This window comes from Struthio camelus, chromosome 5, assembly GCF_040807025.1.
Source record: "Struthio camelus isolate bStrCam1 chromosome 5, bStrCam1.hap1, whole genome shotgun sequence".
In the NCBI taxonomy this organism is placed as follows: Eukaryota; Metazoa; Chordata; class Aves; order Struthioniformes; family Struthionidae; genus Struthio; species Struthio camelus.
In genome coordinates this window covers 45,706,187-45,724,965 of record NC_090946.1, presented here as the reverse complement: position 1 = coordinate 45,724,965, position 18,779 = coordinate 45,706,187, and the positions used below count along the sequence as shown (strand labels likewise).

Genomic DNA, 18,779 nt, shown 5'->3' with positions numbered 1-18,779 from the left:
TTCCAGAAGCATATGAGGTTTTAATCATTTCAAGTAAGAAATATCACCTTCAGCACTACCCTTTCAATTTCTATGTCAAATGTAAGAGACTGCCCCAGAACCTCATCTCTGGACAACTCCCTGTCAACTCCTGTGAGCTAGGTAATGCCTCCAAATCTATGCTTAATGCAGAGTTTTCTTCTATACTTGTATCCTGCCATCCATTGCTTTATAGTAGTCCAACAAAGCCGATATCTCATATTATGCGAGTATCTACATGGTAAGCAGATGCTTGTGTCCAGATGTGTCTGGAACCCCCTGGGTCTCTCAGCAGGCCTCAGCAGTTCAGGCTCAGTAGTGGCTTAACTGCAGCCATACAACTTCTAGCCATTTCACAGTACAAGTTGAGCTTGCTCATGTCTGCTGGCAAAAAAAAAGCATCTATATATTAAGCTGAGGTTAGCCATCAATTACTTGAATTCCTGATATCATCTTGCCTTTAATATATAATAATTTCTTTCACTTGAGTTGGGGTATTTATTTATATTGTTTTGCCAGAATGACCTTTGCTATGCCAACAAAACTCCGATTTTGCTTTTGGGTGGTGTTTTATTGGGGGGAAGTGGGAAATGGGTTATTTGTTTGCTTTTCAATTTATTGGCGTGACAGGTTTTATACTCTTGGATAGCGCACGTGCGTGCGCGCGTGTGTGTGTAAAAGCAGTCCTTATGCAGAAGCCAGGGACTTAGTTTACATATAGCTTACTATTAAAAAAGGAAAACCAAATCAAACTAAACAAACGATCTTAAGCAGCTGACTGGAGAGATTTTAAAAGGTTTCTAACTTTCTAACCTCTCAGCACTGGAGGGAGGTGAGGGAAATATACTAGCTTGTTTTGCAATGCTTCCCAAAAATTGCCATGCGTAAAGTCAGTGCTGAGCAGTGGTTTAGTGCTCTAGCTGTCCTGGTTGATGTTTTTTTGGTCCACTTGTGTTTGATACACAAAATGAAATGTCAAGGAAATGCCTCTTTTTCTAAATCCTGTAAGTAAGTGCTCCGAAGAAGAATACAGAATTTCAAAAATTTCTCAGAATAATATACCACTACAATATTTGACCAGCTGGAACAAAAATTTGCAAAAGACTAAATCTTAAGTGTAGATTTTAAAAGACATTTCTTCTACACATACACACGCATAACATTTGACAAGAATACCATGGCAACACAGGGCATATCTACAGGCTCTGATACAGACAGCAAGAAGCAATACTACAATGCTTCAAAGTAGTAGATGTCTAATAAATTGCCAAAGTGATTACACTTTGGATTGCTTTATTATTTTATGTTTTAAATATCATGCTAATGAAATCCACATTAATTATGCAGTTTTGCAAATATTCTGCAAATGAAATGATATTTCATATCCTGAGAACAGGCTTGAAGGCACACACCAACACATGAGAAAACGCATGATAAAGTGGAGTAAGATACTTGGACCCAAAGCAATCTGGCCACCCATGCAGAATATGTAATGTCCACCCACAATATGTAGCAGTGTTGTTTAAAAAAGAAGGAATTATTTGGAGGACTGGGAAAAAAAGAAGTGATAGATTATTAGGAAAATTACTCTCCTGCAGAAAACTTATAAGAATGTGGGACAGTCTCTAAACTAATTGAAGCTCCATTGCTCCAAACATGTCAAAATTGTCAAAGCGCTAGAGAACTTACTGGGGTAAAGGACAATCCTCCACTGGCTCTATAACAAAGGAATTTAATGACCTCATTAACCAAAAAAAAAAAAAAAGTCTTTTCTATCTAGGACTCTGAAAAAGAAGTTCCACTGGTTGCTCATATAAGGTAGAAAGACATTCCATAGACTAATGCATAACTTCATACAAGCCTTGTGAATTACTCAAAGTGCTGAAAACTCCTGAGAAGAACCAGATGTTCACAGCTGCTGCCAGTGTGCCATAGCACACCATGTGACTTCAGTACATGGTGCTACAATAGAAAGATCATTTAGAATTCATTTAATTTTCATGAATAATAATCTAGGCCACATTCAGACCATAGGCCTTTACTCTGCATTTGAAACTTATGATGTCATGAGGCACTCACAGAAGAGGGAAACTATGCTTCGGAAAGCAAACGGTCAGTACAATGCTAGCAACAATGGTGAAGAATTTTGGTGTTGCCTCAGGTTCCTCCATCAGTTAAGCAAACAAAAATATGTAGCATATAAAGCTTCTGCCTTCAGGGTAGTAGATGATGCTTAGACTCCTTAAATGTTTCTTCCTAGTCAGTCATACACCCTATTTGTTTTGTGCAATGCATACCAGCAGACAACTTTCTTCCTGAAAGACCTGCCTATAGACAAGCTAGATTTAAACACAAACTTTCACAGAATCACAGAATGGTTTAGGTCGGAAGGGACCTCTGGAGATCATCTAGTCCAACTCCCCCACTCGAGCAGGGTCCTCTAGAGCATATTTCCCAGGATCTCGTCCAGGCAGGTTTTGAATATCTCCAGGGAAGGAGACTCCACCACCTCTCTGGGCAACCTGTGCCAGTGCTCAGTCACCCTCACAGTCAAGAAGTTTTTCCTCATGTTCAGATGGAACTTCCTGTGTTTCAGTTTTTGCCCGTTGCCTCTTGTCCTGTTGCTGGGCACCACGGAGAAGAGTCTGGCCCCATCCTCTCGACATCTCCCCTTCAGACACTTGTAGACATTAATGAGATCGCTTCTCAGTCTTCTCTTCTTTCTTGCACTGAGAGCAGAGTCCTGCAGCACCCGTTTTAGTGAATCAGCGAAGAGGCCAAAGTTTGCTGTCCTGAAGTCCAGGGTTGCAATCTTACTTATTGCCCTGCTTCCTCCTCACAGGATCCTGAGCTCTACTGTCTCACGGTCACTGCAGCCAAGGCTGCCCCAACCTTCACATCTCCAACCAGACCTTCTTTGTTTGTTAGTACAACACCTAGCAGCACACCTCTCCTCGTTGGCTTCTCCACCACCTGTGTCAAAAAGTTATCCTCAGTGCTCTGCAGAAACCTCCTCGACTGTGCCTAGCTGTGCTGTCTTCGCAGCAGATGTCAGGGTGGTTGAAGTCCCCCATGAGAACTAGGGCCTGTGATCGTGAGGCTACTTCCAGCTGTCTGCAGAAGGCCTCATCGACGACTTCTTCCTGATCAGGTGGCCTGCAGTAAACCCCCACAACCTTATCACCCATGTTAGCTTGCCCTTTATTCCTTACCCATAAGCTCTCAACTTGCTCTTCATCCACCCCTAGGCAGAGCTCCATACCTTCCAGTTGCTCTCTCACATAAAGAACAACTCCACCATCTCACCTTCCTGGCCTGTCTTTACTAAAAAGCACATAGCAGTCCATGACAGCTTTCCAGTCATGTGAGCTATCCCACCATGTCTCTGTAACTGCAACAGGATCATGGCCTTGAGACTGCACACAGATCTCTAATTCTTCCTGTTTATTCCCCATGCTGCGTGCATTGGTGTACAGGCATTTCAGAGAGGCCTAGCCTATGCCTAGAGCAAGCCCTAGGGTGGTCTTGTAGCCCTGAAGATTCCAAGAGCTAAAGGGAAATTTCAGATTAAAACTTCTAAAGAGCATGCAGAAAGTTGTGAGTTTTTGGTAAAGCCACTCCCCAGTTCTCCCACAGGAGCAAAACGTCATCAAGAAATACTTTACTATAGCCTTGCCAGGCAAAAGTCAAAACTGCTCCCCAACTACATCCACAATAGTCAACTATTTTTCCACAACACAAACGTTACGCGGTGCTGACATCAGTACCAGAGTCTCAAGACTCTTATTCAGTTTGGCCACAAAAGTACATTATATGGTGTCATGGCTACGTATCTACTAAGAAACACAGTGCTGTATAGATTCAGTGTTGTAAAGGATTGGGAAAACAAAAAAACAAACAAACAAAAAAATCAATCCACTGCACATGGTCAATAACTCCATAACTGAGCATATGCACAGTAAGCAATATTAACAGGCTTGTCAAAAGATATCAAATTGACACAACTGAAGAATAACTACACTAAGTAACTTGCTGACAGAAAAATTTGCTGCTCCCTTCTGGGGTGTTTTAAGCAAGCTCTAGCTTCAGTGAACTAGTTTAGCATTCTTCATTAAGGCAATCAGAGTGTTTCCACACTTTTTAAGCCTCTACTGAGGTAACACAAAGTGAATTACTTCCTAGCCTCCAGGGAAAGGTCACCTCTGTGAAAGAAGCTATGCTACAAAGGAAGCTTATTCAGCACCAATGGATCTGATTCCTGTACTATCTGCCTTTTAGTATTGTCTTATGAATCTCCTCTCACTTTTCAGCAAGAATATGGAAGTTGCCGAAAGACTAGACTATGTAGAGAGGTCTCAAGAGACCAAAAGAGCATATCTGAAGAAGTTATCACCTGTCAGGTTAGGTTAACCAAATGAATGCACGCTTCCGATCTACTGTAAACATGTAGGAAGAGAACAAAGCATGCATTACAAACGATACTAAATCACTTATAGTCAAGGAAACATATCCTAAAATCTGCTTTGCCTGGATAACGGCCAGCATCCATTTTTACCTATATATTTTCCCCCTTCTTTTGTTGCTGCTAAATACCCGCATTATCTATCTATGCCTTATCTATACTAACCTTCTCACTGTTGTTATTCACTGGTAGAGCTAAACAACAGCATGAAAGCTAGAGCAAAGTTACTATGGAAATAAAACTTTGGCATACCCTTTCCACTCTGTCTTCTCCTCTGGTCTGAGGCAAGTGACTTTTCTGGTACTTTAACTGCATAGTTCTCAATGGTATATACAATGTTACTGGAACCATGCAAAATACCAATGACAAATACACTTTCTGAACGTCAAAGGAACAAAACACGTGAAATGACGACACAATCGGTAGCTGTTTTTTGAAATTGTATGTGTGGAAACTGCTTGCCTGCACATTTGTAGCAACGGGCATAATATAAGCTTGTATTGTCAGGTGTCAAAATGTTCAAAACAGTAAAGGAAGGGAAAAGAAATTTGGTGCAATCAGAAGAGCAGTTGGAGGGACTAAGGTTTCTCCAGCTTTTCCCAGTGCTCAGCGTTATCTTCCACTTTCCATTACTAAATTAGAAGATATTAAAGATGCTAAGGCTGGTGAGAGAAACACCGATGGGCGCTGAATCTTCCACTTGGCTACAGCAATATCAAGTGCCCAACACTGTCCCCTTTTGGTAGATGTCATCTAACCAGGACATTTCCACAGCACTCCACATGTTTCTGGTATTAAAGTTCACATGATACAAACCAGTCTGAATTCCTCTGGATGCAAGAACCCCTTCTACACTGTCCCACTACTTACTTGTATGGTTGTTCAGTAACTGTCCCATATACTGTGGACAACACTGACCGGAAAGAAGAAACAAACTACTGTCCTGAAAGTAAAGTGATTTAGATCCCACCATCACTCCTCAAGAACACCAAGTTATTTAAAATACAAACACTTTAGAGCATGATCCCTGTTGAGGTCATTGGTTTCCCCTCCAAAAGCTATTTTTTATTGGTATACACATCAGTGTATTTTTATTCATATTATTTAATATACATATAAATAATTTAATATAATATAGTTTTTATATTTCATATATTTATATAATATAAAATAACTAAAGGCATTAAGAAGCACCCAACCATCTATTATTCAGCTTCACTTATCAGCCTGGAACTTTGAGAGCTTAAGCTGCAAGCTGTCTTCAATGAGATAACCCTATTCAAATTTTGTGAAAAGACTTGCTGCTCAATTCTTCAGCCAGAAGAGATGTCCGCATTTACAATGGCCAAAGAAAAAAGGGAAGAAAAATTACATAAGTTCTACTGAAAACTGATGCAATTAGTTTAGTAACCAGACCACAATGACAGGCCCTTTCTGGCCAGCAGTTACAGTTAAAGACAGGATTAAATAAAAGAGGTTTTGAAATGCAGTTCACTGTTTTGATTTACTCAAGTTTTCCAGAAGTCTGGTAACAGCCTGCTCAACTAAACTGAAGGATCCCTAACCGTCTTCTCAGTCACAAATAAACATCATGTCCCTCACACGGCATCTTTGAACAATACTTAAAAAGCAAGAGAGACAAGCTCCGAGTTGCAAAGATGATTCAGAGTTGTGGGTGAGGAATGTAAATTCCATTTTGATCTACTAAACCCTCTATTACTTCACAAGACATGTCAGGTTCTGTCTTGAACTGGGATTCTTTACTAGCTAAGAAACCACTTTTATAGGAGTTAGGTTTAAACAGCATAAGCATTTGAGCCAGTATTTAAGAGTCTAACTGGGCAGATCACGTAAGGCTTATGTCTCTTCTCACTTCTAGCTTGCCTTGGAGCCTAATGAAAGCTGGAAATTCAGGGCTGGTTTTCATCTACTAAATCAATGCATTAGTTTTACTAGAAACTCTGCCTCTGAACAAAACTGGAATATGTGCTTTAAAGAGGAAACTGGCTAACAGATTCACCAAACAATTGGTAATTACTTCTGAAGAACAGTGAAAAACTCAGTAGTTCTTGGAAGGAGAAGAAAGGAGAAAAATGAGCAGATTATTACATCCTCAAGAAAAGAAAAAAGGCAGTGCCCCCCCCCCCCAACTCCCTCCAGCACAGGAAGTCCTCTCTAATTCAGAGCAACCCACACTTGTGGAGGGAGATAGTCAACAAGACTCTTCAGTAGAATAACTCCCTAATAAGCTTAAGAGATACCTTTTTCTCTCTTTTTCCCCACCTCAGTAAATCTCATCCACTAGTCGGGCTGAAAAAAACCACTAGAGGAGTTTCCAGCAGAGGTGAAATGATTCAATGCAACCTGCTAGGAGGACACGTCTAAATTATGATTATTTGCAAAACAGCAGAATTTGTTCTACTTTCCTGGCAAAATGTCAACAGAGGTAACTACATTCTTCCTACATGAAATGCATTTGCAGTTGTCTAACTGGTGTGCTCTTTCCTGCTTTTCTTCCTCTTTCATGTAGTAATGCTTCTAACTATTAGATAGCTACCGCTTTCTGTACCTGGACGCAACCAAAAGAATCTGTTCAGAGCTGTCCTTAAGGATGCAGTTCTGCAAAAGAGCTTCATGCTTGCAAAAAAACTGCTATTTACAAATGGCTAATATAATTTAAGGGGGTTGTACCATAAATATTTATAGCAACACAATGTCTCAATTCCACCAGAAAGATAGAAATCAGCTAGAGTCTTATTTTTATTTAAACCAACAGTACAGGACATTACATCATCCTGTCTAACTTTAGTTTCTACAACATTTAAATGAAAGACCACATTCCACCCTCTCAGATCGCAGACCCAAAGACACTCCTATTTTAAGTTGAGAACATGAGAATAAGGAGTTTTCCATAAAAGCAAGAGGTTTCAAAGGACTCCATATCCCTACAGCAAGAGTAGGGAATAAGAAACAAGCAGAGCAAACTGTCTAGCCAAGCAATTGTTCTGAACCACAGGATCAGATTTAAGACAGGATGTTTCATCACATTCAAAACAAGCCCATTCCTTCTAGGGGAAAGACGAGCCAGATGAAGAAGAGCCGTTTCAGTAAACCTATCACAGGCGATTTGGATGGCTGATGAGTTATTTGATACAGAAGCCAAAACTGCAGTGTAGCAGAACAAAGCTCATGAGTTTTGCCGAGATCTTTCAGCAAGAGCGCTGTTCAAGTTACAAAAGACTAAGACATAAACTGTTCCTACATCATCTTCTGATCCCATTAAGCAACTAATGATGGCAATTGACATTAAGTAATTAATTTTGTAACAGAAATGTTGCAAGTTTACTGACAGCTTCCTCAAGTTACAGGAGACAGAAACAAAGAAAGCTGACCAAAAGGCACAGGACATTGTTTCACGGTAAATCTATTTATCACTTCCTGTGCAAAGGCCCAGATAAACATTTGGCATCTCTAGCTGCCTGGAATAAAGACACAACTGAACAGAGAGATGGCAGCTCTAAGTTCTCAAGAGCATCACAACCAAAAGCTCAAATCCAGAGTTTACAAATGGAGTCAAGAGAAGCACAGTAACATATAAAATGTAAGTCCACAGTCTACATATAAAATCTTAGAGGTAAATAACTATTTCAAATATATATAACCTTTGTCGTAAATAGAATGAAAAGCTGTAAGTAGTAAAACAATGTCCGATGACAAATAACATCATACAAATTAAAAGAAAAGGTGAGGGGAGAGCCTCTGTAATTCCCCCCTCCCAAAACAACAACAACAAAACCCAGAAGGCCAACATACTGACATATTTTAATGCTACTGTCATTAAGGCTTCTAGAGTGCAACATCAAATATTCATTAAATAATGAATCCAAAATCGGAATGACACTTTTCTCAAAATTCTTCAACTAACCAAATCTTTTATGAACTATTCACCCTCTTAACTGTGGATTATAACAGCACATTGTGATTAAAGCTTTTCAAAATAAAACAAGAATTTTTCCCTTAACCTTTAATGCAGCTTACAATTTGCTCTCACTATTGCTACAGCACCCGAGACCATTGACGATCACTCAGTTGTATTTAATATCACTTAAAATATACAATTCAATCTGCAAGAATCATTACTAATCAAAACAGTAGTAGAACAGTTCATAAAATCTTAAGTCTTTCAGTGAAGATTCAACACCCTTCTGAAGTGGCACAGTGATTTGTTTCAACAGAAGAGATATGCTAAAGTTACAGGGTCTAGAGATAGCAGTGAACATTGCAGTATTGTCAAATCCTAAGCAGTATTAGATAATACCAATTCAGGCACTGATCAAACGTGGCAAGTGCAACCCTACTCTTATATCCTTTCTTTCCTCTAACCCTCTTCTCCTACAGTACCTCACAGAGTTTGGCTTGTGTGACTTGCATAGCTTCTTGGCTCCAGCACGAGAAAGGGTGAGAAGTGCGTCAAAAGTGGCCCTTTCCACCAGCTGATATTGCTCAGGAAGTGCAAGAGCATAGCTGCTCTGCCTGGGAAGGTTTTGGGACAGCAGGAAAGGAAGAGGGCTGCACTGTAGAAAGCAAGCCTTTAAACTGAAGCGGCAAGGAACAGCATGGGAATCCAGCAACATTTTATGCTGCAACCTTCATCATAGAATAGAATTTCTTGGCAACAGATCCCAAGTTCTTCAGTCAGCTCAGATGAGCTTAGAAGCAGCAGACAGTAGGGAGGAAAGACAAGCCCAGCCTCCAGCCACAACTCTCTTTATCAGCTCATCTAGAAGTTTTAAATGATCATTATATGAGAATAGAAATAAAATCACTACAATGAAATATTTAAAAGGCATTCTTCATTGCTATCCAGAGACTGGATTAGGCATTTGTGAACTCCCTCCATCCAGTTTTCATCAGAACACTGAATGAGCAGAGCAATTTCTTTAAAAACTACACACAAACTAGTATTTTTCAGACTCCAAAATGAAAAAACAAACTTACCTGCTTCTGGATCTGGAGGAATTCTCCACATATACAAATTGAAGTCATCAGAGCCTGAAAGGATGTACTGTTAGAAATAAAAATAAAACCAGGTTACCACAAGGTATCACCTAAATTATGTTGCTTTATTGTTGATCTAATTTCTCCAAACAAAAAAAGAGTAACAAGTAATTCAGCTCTTTCTGTGCACCTCACTGATCAACTTATCCTTAAATAGAGACAAGGTACCAGCAAAAAATATGTTGCATGCATGCAAGATGACCAGAGTTCAAAAGTATGCTTCATGTAGCTATCATCTACTAACTACAGTATATGTTCTGTTTGCTAAATAAGGCTATAGGTTACGGCTGGCTTTAATGCATATGGGTCCAGATCGAACTCTCAGATCTAGTCACCAGGAACTCTGGTCTTTCTTGAATGTCAGAGTTCCTTGGCCTTTTTCTCTCCCCCTGAACTACAAAGGGAAACTTCTTAAAACATGTAACTGAGGAGGGAGCTGACACATCCCTTACACATAAGTACAACATCTACAGATCATAGCAGTCTACTTACTGAAGACCATCAAAAATCAGTCACTCTTAAAGAATAATCTTGAACAAAACCCAAAGGTAATCAAGCTCTGCCAGCAAATCTCAGAAACTGTTCCAAACATCAGTTTATCACACTATTCATTTTTTTCCTCCTTACAGTTACTGTGGAAAGATGGAAAGCTGCCCTTTTCCAACAGTGTATGAAGGATAAACAAGCTCCTTGTTGTACAACAGTTTAGGCCCTACTTAATATATTGCAAACATGCACTGGAATGACAGATGACATATAACAAGGTAAAAAGTTTTCACTACAAGAGGACACAAACTGTGCCTTGTCTCCAAGTCTCTCTTCTCCAACAAATTGTACTCCATGTCCCTTCTTTCTTGCCCAAATTACAGATAAGATGACATGTAGAGGAACCAAGGGCAGATTATATTGATGTAAACAGAATAAACCTACTTATTCTTAATAATTCTTAATAAGACTTAATGCTTCTGCCTAATCAATGTAGTCTAAGAGTACTCTGTTTTTTCCTATTAGGGTAGAGAGAAGGGAAGAAAAAAAGAAATAGAATAAGTAAGTCCCTTTTCTAACTTTTGAAAGGAGATAAATTTGAGACAGACAAAAACAGAATTTAACAAGTTTGTCTTTCATTCTCCAGAGATACTTTAACTCATCATGCAAAGTAAAATCAAGCAGTGAATAGACAAGTCCTGGAATAATACAAGACCGAGAAACAAAATATATACTAACATGGAGAAAGCTGCTATAAATTTGCATATACTCTGTTCATCATGCCAGTTACATTCTTACATGGTTTGCATGTTTCCAGCCATAAAAGTGCAATAACCAACTCCTAAAATCCCTTCTCTAGTCCTCTACTATCACAACCCACCCATTCTTTTCTCTGTGTAGGTCTCATTTTTAAGGATATGAGTAAGCATTTATGAATTCAATTCTGCTCATCTACTGACAGGTCAGAAGCACTGATCAAACACCAGTTCCTTTACAAAATTGCTGCATCACTCCATAGACAAAGGGTCTATGAGTTCTGCATCACTCATAGACCCCTCCTTTCCAAGCCGGGAAGCAATTTCTGCACACCAACATGTTTGTACTTAGGAAGCTTACCTCTGCTAAAGTGACCTGTTGGTGCAAGAAACACGTGCTTCCCTTTCATACGGCTGCTTATATATGTTAGCCCACAGCAAGCTGAATGTCTGTGCCAAATCTACACAAATTAGGGCTCATATAGGCAGCCTCCTAGCAACCAGAAAGAAAGCAGCTCTAATGTGTTCTGTTATACAAGAAAACGTTCCTTGGAAAAAATGTCATGTTTAAAGTTATAAAAATGTTGCCAATTATTGGCATTTATCACCAAAGCGCGTAGCTGAAGCAGAAACTAGTTTGTCTAAAACATATGGGAAAAATGAAGACTTCTAAAATAGCTAAAAAGCTCAACATCCTGAATTTATGGCCATAATTCACTTTTTAAAACAAAAAAGTTCTAACAACCCCTTGATAACAGAGTATTTTACCACTTGACATAATAAATCAAGCAAACCTACCAATGCAGAAGTGACAGGTTTGAGGTATCTTGCACCAGATCTACGCGTACACCCACAGAAAAAAAAAAAACATACTACATCCAGGCAGGGAACTAAGTGTCTCTGAGAGTCTTCAGATTGCTAGAAAACTGATTTGCACATGAACACACTGTACATCCTACAAGACTCTGTGGCCAGTTGTCTGGGAAGTCTGGCATATCGCTGCCCACTGAACATGAACATACTTACCTGCAAAGGCTTCTGATTAGAGTATCCTCAATCTTACTTTGGAGAAAGCAAAAATCAGCGTGCCCTTGCAGTAATGCAGAATAACCACAACTGGACTGCATTAGCAAGAACATAAGCAGAAGGTCAAGGCAAATGATTATGCCCCTCTACCTGGCATTTGCGAGGCACTATGTCCAGTTTGGGGCCTTCCAGCAAAAGAGAAACACTGATAAATTGGACAGAGTCTGGAGGAAGACCCCTAAGGCTGAAGCGCACGGCCTATGAGGAAAGGCTAAGGGAACTGGCTTTATTTTGCCCTTTTGTTTTCTCTTCGCCAGGCAGAGAGGACTGTATTTGTAGCCTTCCACTGCCTGAAGGAATACACAGAGGTCAGAGATAGACTCTTCTCAGAGGTGTGCAGTGAACGGTCAAGAAGCAGCAGTCACCAGTCGGAAGGGAAATTCCAACTGAGCATAAAGGAACAAAATGTTCATGATGAGCTTCACAAGCACTGCAATGGGTGCCCAGAGATGGTAAGGCATCTCCACTCCTGAAATCACAAAGTTTAAATGGAAAATTCCCTGAGCAACCCGATCTGACTTTGAAGATGCCCTGCTCTGAGCAGGAAGTCAGGCCAAATGACCTCCAGAGGTCTCTTCTGACTGAATTTTTTCTATGATTACTGAAGTTAAAAAAAAAATAATAATAATAATTGCCTCGGTGGAGTGGTTTTTTTTGGGGGGTGGGGGGGAGGGCACACAGGGAGAGAAAGGGTCACAAAAAAGCCCATCTGAAAACTTTACAGTACATCACACATCACGACTTTATGAAAACTGTAACGGAAAAACAAGTTATGGGTCTAATCTTACAATTGAGACAGCCATCAAGAAATACCAAAAGCATTAATTGAGGAAGTTATCTACACAAGCCTGAAATATTTATATTTCAATATTTAGCTCTGCCAGTGACCATTAAAAATATACCACATTCCATAGAATATCCAACTATTTGGAATCTCTGTCATTCTGCTGCACCCACTATAGCAGTCAGCATTGTTTTCCACTCCCCTGACCTGTTAGGCTATCTCTGGGCTAAATGTTCTCCTGCTGTTCTCACAATATAGAATTAAATTCTCAGATGCATTCTTATTCTCCTGTTCTGTAAATTCAGGTGATAGGACTCTGAAGAGTAGAGTGTGGCTTTTGGCCAGAGACCCAAAAGACAGTTAGAAGCACAACTTCATGAATGTGGTTAAAGAACAACGTGTCAGTTGAAGCTTCAAGAGCAGACAATCAAGCTGCTGAAGCCAGCAACTCTTGTCTTCCTTGACATTTGAAAAATAAACAAAATTCCAATTACCACTGTCTGCACAAGATGATGGGAACTAAGGCTTCTGGAGAGCACAGCTGGTCTGACCTTACCAGGACATTTACACAACTGACGTTTACATGATTATCTGTGAAAAAAGTTTTTTTTTTTTTTAATGTATTCATTATTAATATGACAGTAAGACAATAGCCTTCCAAACTAGTTGAGAGCTGGAGGATAAGGACGAAGAAAATGCAAAAGTAAGTCCATACTACTAAAGAACTAAAGGAAACAATTGCTGTGAAGTGCATGAAGCCCTAGCTATCAAGGCTGAAATCCTGAGGGAACAGAGTAAACTTTTAAAAAGGGAGGGAACAGAAAGGGAAAAAAAGGAAGGAGGGGTAGATGAAAGGTTGTTATGTTGCATGTGCTTAGTTTCCACTTCAGTTGTGGCCAAGGATCTTTGGTCTTGAGGGGATGTGCAAAAAACTAATTCCTAGCACAGCACTTTCTACCAGCCTACTTCAAGAACAAAAGCCTGGATAATCACGGAGGCAAGCAAGAGGCAAAAACAAGCGGCTACATAAGGAACAGTAAATGGCTCAAACAGTGTGCACTCTCCCCCCAGCTGTCCCCACTCCCCAAAAGCAAACTCTAAACAGCACATAACCCAGATAACCAGTGCAGTGGTGAATTCTGAATCAGACCAGATGCTGAGCGAAGAGTTCAGATGCTCAGATGTCTGGAAGGAGAGACCAATATTAAAAACACCTGTTTCATTGCCTGCGTTTTTGCTGTTGTATCTGATTAGGAGCTCAGAAATCAACATTCAGAATATTCACATGAACATGAAATTAGACAGAAAAACAGTTGCTAATAATTGTTATATTTATTTTTTAGAAGGGAAGAATCAGCCTCTACATCTAGCTGTTAGCAACAATGACAGGAAAAGGCTTCCAGATGACTACAAGCTGCTGAATCAGAAGTTTGCCTTAGAAGGAAGAAAACGCTCAGGCGTGGCTAGAGTCTGCTGTCGGAGAAAGCACAGATTCAGTCTGAGCTTCAAGTACGCATAAAATGCTTAGAATGAACAATCATCAGGAATCTGGCAGAATTACTTTGGACTAGCGTTCCCCACTCATTCCACTGGAACTCCTCTTGTTTTCTGTTCCCCAAGGAAATTAGAGCAGTTGATATAAATAAGTGGAGATCTGATCTCTTGCTGCTACAGCCTTGTAACAGTAGTATTAGCATTGCATTTTGCAATGCTAACACTCTTGGGAATTTATTTTCGTTCTTACCATTACCAGCTTGAAAACTTTCAGAATCCCACTGGCTACATTTCCTCAGGTGCTACTGAATATGGAGAATTTAAATAAAATTAAATCCAAGTCAAACCCTATTTTATAACTTACAACACATATATTTTCTTTTTCCTTATGGGTAGAAGTTATTTATGACCTGGATCAGAGATATCTTTACATCTTTGGCCCTAGACAAGGAACCAGAAGGCATAAACCATCTTTTCCAAACCTATTAGTCAGTGTTTAGAATGGGCCTACTAATGTAGAGGAGAAAAAGAACAGTGTAGAAGAACTTGTCTTAAAAACACAAAGCAAAACACATCATCGCCATTTGATTACACAGGGATGAATAAGACCGTGAGCACAGAAATGACAACCATATAAGAAGTCATTACTGCTAAGTTACCAATGGGAAAACACCAAACTGAAGAAGCCATGAACATGTCTACAGATGCCTAAATTAAGGGTACTCATCCTAAAGACAGTAAGAAGTTATAGACTGTCAAATTCCATGCTGCTGACTACAGCTTTACTAACAAGTCAGCTCTGAAAGATACTTAAATCTCAATTCCCACTCACTCAAGCATGTCTGTTCCTCAAATGGGCAAAGGAAGCTCAAGGTAGGAAAGATCAGGCTAGAGAGGATTTTTCTCATGCCTTCAAAGAGATGCCCCCTAGCTTCTTGAAGTAATGCAATACCCACACACCAGCACAGAGGCATCCAGTATCAAAATAGTTCTGCTGGTGCTTTACACAGCTCCTCTAAGAGGCAAGACGTACATCCTCCATATACCACCTATACCATAACAAAACTCATGGGTGGGGCATAGGCTTTTGCTTGTTCTCTTAAGACAAGAAACGAGAGCACCTAGATGGTGGTAGTATGCTAGGCAGAAGTCCTAACTGTTCTTCTTCTCTATGATGGAATATGCACACAGAAAATCACAGTTTGTCCTGAAGCATCACCAAAGTCTGAAAAACATTAATTGTATGTCCAACACCTACTAAAATTCATAGTGACCATTATTCTGGATGAATTCACATGAAGAACACAGAACTGCATATTTCCCCCAAGGAAAAGAAGTTTCCTAAGGAAATAGAGTTTATCCCATTTTGTTACTTGTGGCACCTTTAAGAACTTTTAAGCTTAATGGCCAATTTTAAATCTGATAGAAGACCTGAGAGTTCCAGAATTATTAGGTTCCTAGCAGCGTTTTTACAAACAGGCAGCCACACAGAAAAGAGAAAGAGACACCCTGTAAGCAACCGCTGAGTGATACCATAATCACACCTCTTCCCAAGCATCAGGAAACCCAGATGGGAACTCATCCTTGAAACAAACAAAATCCCAGTGCTCTACTGCTCTTGGAACTACCTGATGTTTCAATGGGATAAGAAAACAAACTTTAAATAAATAAAAGCAAGGAGTAAGAAAGGTCATCTCATATATATATACACATATATATTTGTGTGTGTGTGTGTGTGTGTACATATACACACAAAAATGTCTCAACCATAAGCACACATCTCACTGTACATTACACATTTCACATGAAAAATGTTTGACAGAAAAGAACAAACACACACATTTTTATAGCTGCTTCTGTGCCTTCTATGATGCCAAGAATGCTCTACACATCTTTCTTACAAGTGAGACTCTCCTACTATTTATTTATTTTAAACATGACAGATACTTACAATTTGACCAGGAATTCAGTGCTAAGTCTGAATTTCCTACAGGTAGAATACCCACAGATTTGTTCTCAAATTTGTTTCAGATTGTTAGAGTACCCACTGACCAGAGTAGAAAAGAAACAAACAGAAACAAACAAATGAAAATCAGCATGATAATACAGTTTGTTTGGAATGGGCCATTCCAGAGGAAGAAAATCCCCTCCTACAGAGTAAACATACAGTCCTTCTTTTTCTTTAAGGAATCAAGAAATCAGCAACAGCTAATAGGCCAAGCATTTCCATCTCTTTCTGCCTGGTTATTTGCATGCTGATGAATCTAGGCTCTCAATATAGAGTTGCTGCTGCAACCAGTTTGGAAAGCCTGTTAACCTGCTCTAATGATCATCTGCTGACCTCACTGCTAGGTATGCTCCCATTTAGCAACTAGAAATGACACCTGTATGTTCTCTCATTTGCTGCTTCATGGGTAATCTGGGAGCTTGAACCACATCTTTTGTGCAGTAACTACTGCAAAGAGAGACTAAAAGAAAGACTAACCTACAGCTAGGATTCATAAGCACTGTGGTATTAAAAAACACATTTATTTTGAGAATAGTTGCTTTTTTTTCATACTAGCCAGGACATTTTGTTTTTCAAGAGGGTTCAAATCATAGCAGAAACAGAGCTTAAAAGAGAGATTTCTCTCTTGGCCTGAGAATCAAGCAGGTACCCCTGAAGGCTTTTTCCAACAGGAACATTGCTCCTTAGCAAGAAGCACGCCTATCTCATGAACTACAGTGACTGGAAAAAGAAAAGCTATGACCTAACAAACCGGAAAACACAGACAGTTTCTAGTGCTTAAAATTCCAAGTCAAACATTTTTATTCCCAGTCCCTAAAACCCCAGTCTTATGAGCAACCAACTATGCATGGGGCAGCTTTAAATGCTTACAGAGCATCATCAGAAACAATCCATCAACATTTTTACAGTTGCCTTTTTGCTATATAGAAAGACCAAAACAGTAATTTTCAATCACGAATAAAAGTAACTCAGAAACCATCATCACGGATTTCTGTGGCAGGGAAAATATTCTTGTTATGTTCCAAAGAAAGCAACAAGTTTCTCCAAGTGTATGAAGGGGACTCTTCTGTACATGGCCAAAATGGCGTGCACCTTAATTGTTTTCTTTGACTTTCTTCAGTCATTTGTTACTTTTTCAAGTGCTCAATAAATAAAATATTTTGTTGGTTAAGAACATCCAGACTTCATAGCCTTCTTTTCACTATCTAGAAAAGGCTACATTTGACAACTCAACAAGAAGCATTGTCAATGCAGCACTCATTGCTGGCCCTTGTCTTTTTAAACAGTGTACTGCTGCTCACTCGTCCTTCCCTTCCCTCTCCCCAATCCAGCAAGAGATGCTACTAGACTGCAGATTTCCTGCGATGCAAGTACAAGGAAGGCAAAGCCTGCAAACCTCAGGAAGTCTTCCTCAAAGTCCAGAGCTCCATTCCACAGCATTTAACTTCAGTGTGGATCCTTTTGGGTTAACGTGTTACTAGCCAGACGTCTAAAATCCTCTACCAAGGGTTTACAGGAATTCAGAAGAGAAGGGAGACAGGAAACGGGGCTGGCTGGATGCCCCAGGGAACAGAGGAAGAGGTGAACAAGATCAGAAGGTTAAAGGAAGCTCCCAGCCTCTTCTGGCAAGACTCAGGCTCTGAAGAGTCATTTTCAGTATGACCCTCCCAATGTTAATTGCCAAAAGTCACAGGGAAGAAAGAAATTAAAAAAAAAAAATCCGAAATCTAGTTTTATTGCCAGATAAAGTACTCATGGATATATTTTATATAGAGTTATGCATATAGCTGGGATTTAAACTATCTTTTAGAGAAAGTAAGAAACAAAACCCAACCTTATCAATGAGTCCAGGAAGAACCCAGTTTAAGAAATAACAAGACACAAATTTTCTTTTTATCCAAGCCTGACAAAAATATTTGCACACTGAGCCCTTTTAAGAAATACTGAGCGGGGTAAACTGCTATTTGTTAAGAAGCCTTCTTTGCATAGGAAACATGCAATGTACTCCTTTGAAAGGAAGACTTCCCTCTCTTCTTTTTATTTTTTAAAGCTAGACATCGATAAGTACCATTTCCTGAGACAAATGGCCCTTAAATTAGATGACAAAAAGGAGAACACAAAAAGAGTTGTATTTCTGTGCAAAACCAATGCACAACCATATAAGACCTCTGGCAGCTGTATGTATAACTAATCCTTTTCTGGTTACATTTACATAATAATTCTGTCGTGCTAAAAAACTGTGTTGTCCCTAACTGGGACTATTTAGCACACGGAGTTCAACATAATGAAGGCTGTAACTTTATAGGGAGTTGGAACAGCCTGCAGTACCGTGAGTGGTGCATTCCTGAAACTCTCTTATACCACTGTAATGTCAACAGAAAAGGCTGAGCGGTGATGTAATGTCTGAGGGCATGCCAGAGTCAAGACACTTTTTGTTTGATTCACAGGGTACAAGTTACTTCTCTCCAACACTGCTTTTTTTAAAGCAGGCAATAACCAGTCGATTTTACAGCTAACAAGCATTAGCGCTTCAAATTATCTACACAGTAAAAAAGAACAAGCTGATAGCACTCACTGTTGTAACACGGAATTCTTGAGCAAGAAAAGCTTTTGGTCTATTTTAGTTTT

General features: G+C 39.6%; 1 protein-coding gene across 3 annotated transcripts in view; it reads right to left on the bottom strand.

The window, feature by feature from the left end:
- Positions 1-18,779, bottom strand: part of DCAF5 (DDB1 and CUL4 associated factor 5) — a 77,589-nt gene that overhangs the window by 11,909 nt on the left and 46,901 nt on the right. For all 3 annotated transcript variants that reach the window (XM_068946185.1, XM_068946187.1, XM_068946186.1), the window contains one exon: positions 9,479-9,545. In XM_068946185.1, the coding sequence (XP_068802286.1) occupies positions 9,479-9,545 (67 nt within the window). The remainder of the gene's footprint in view (positions 1-9,478; positions 9,546-18,779) is intronic.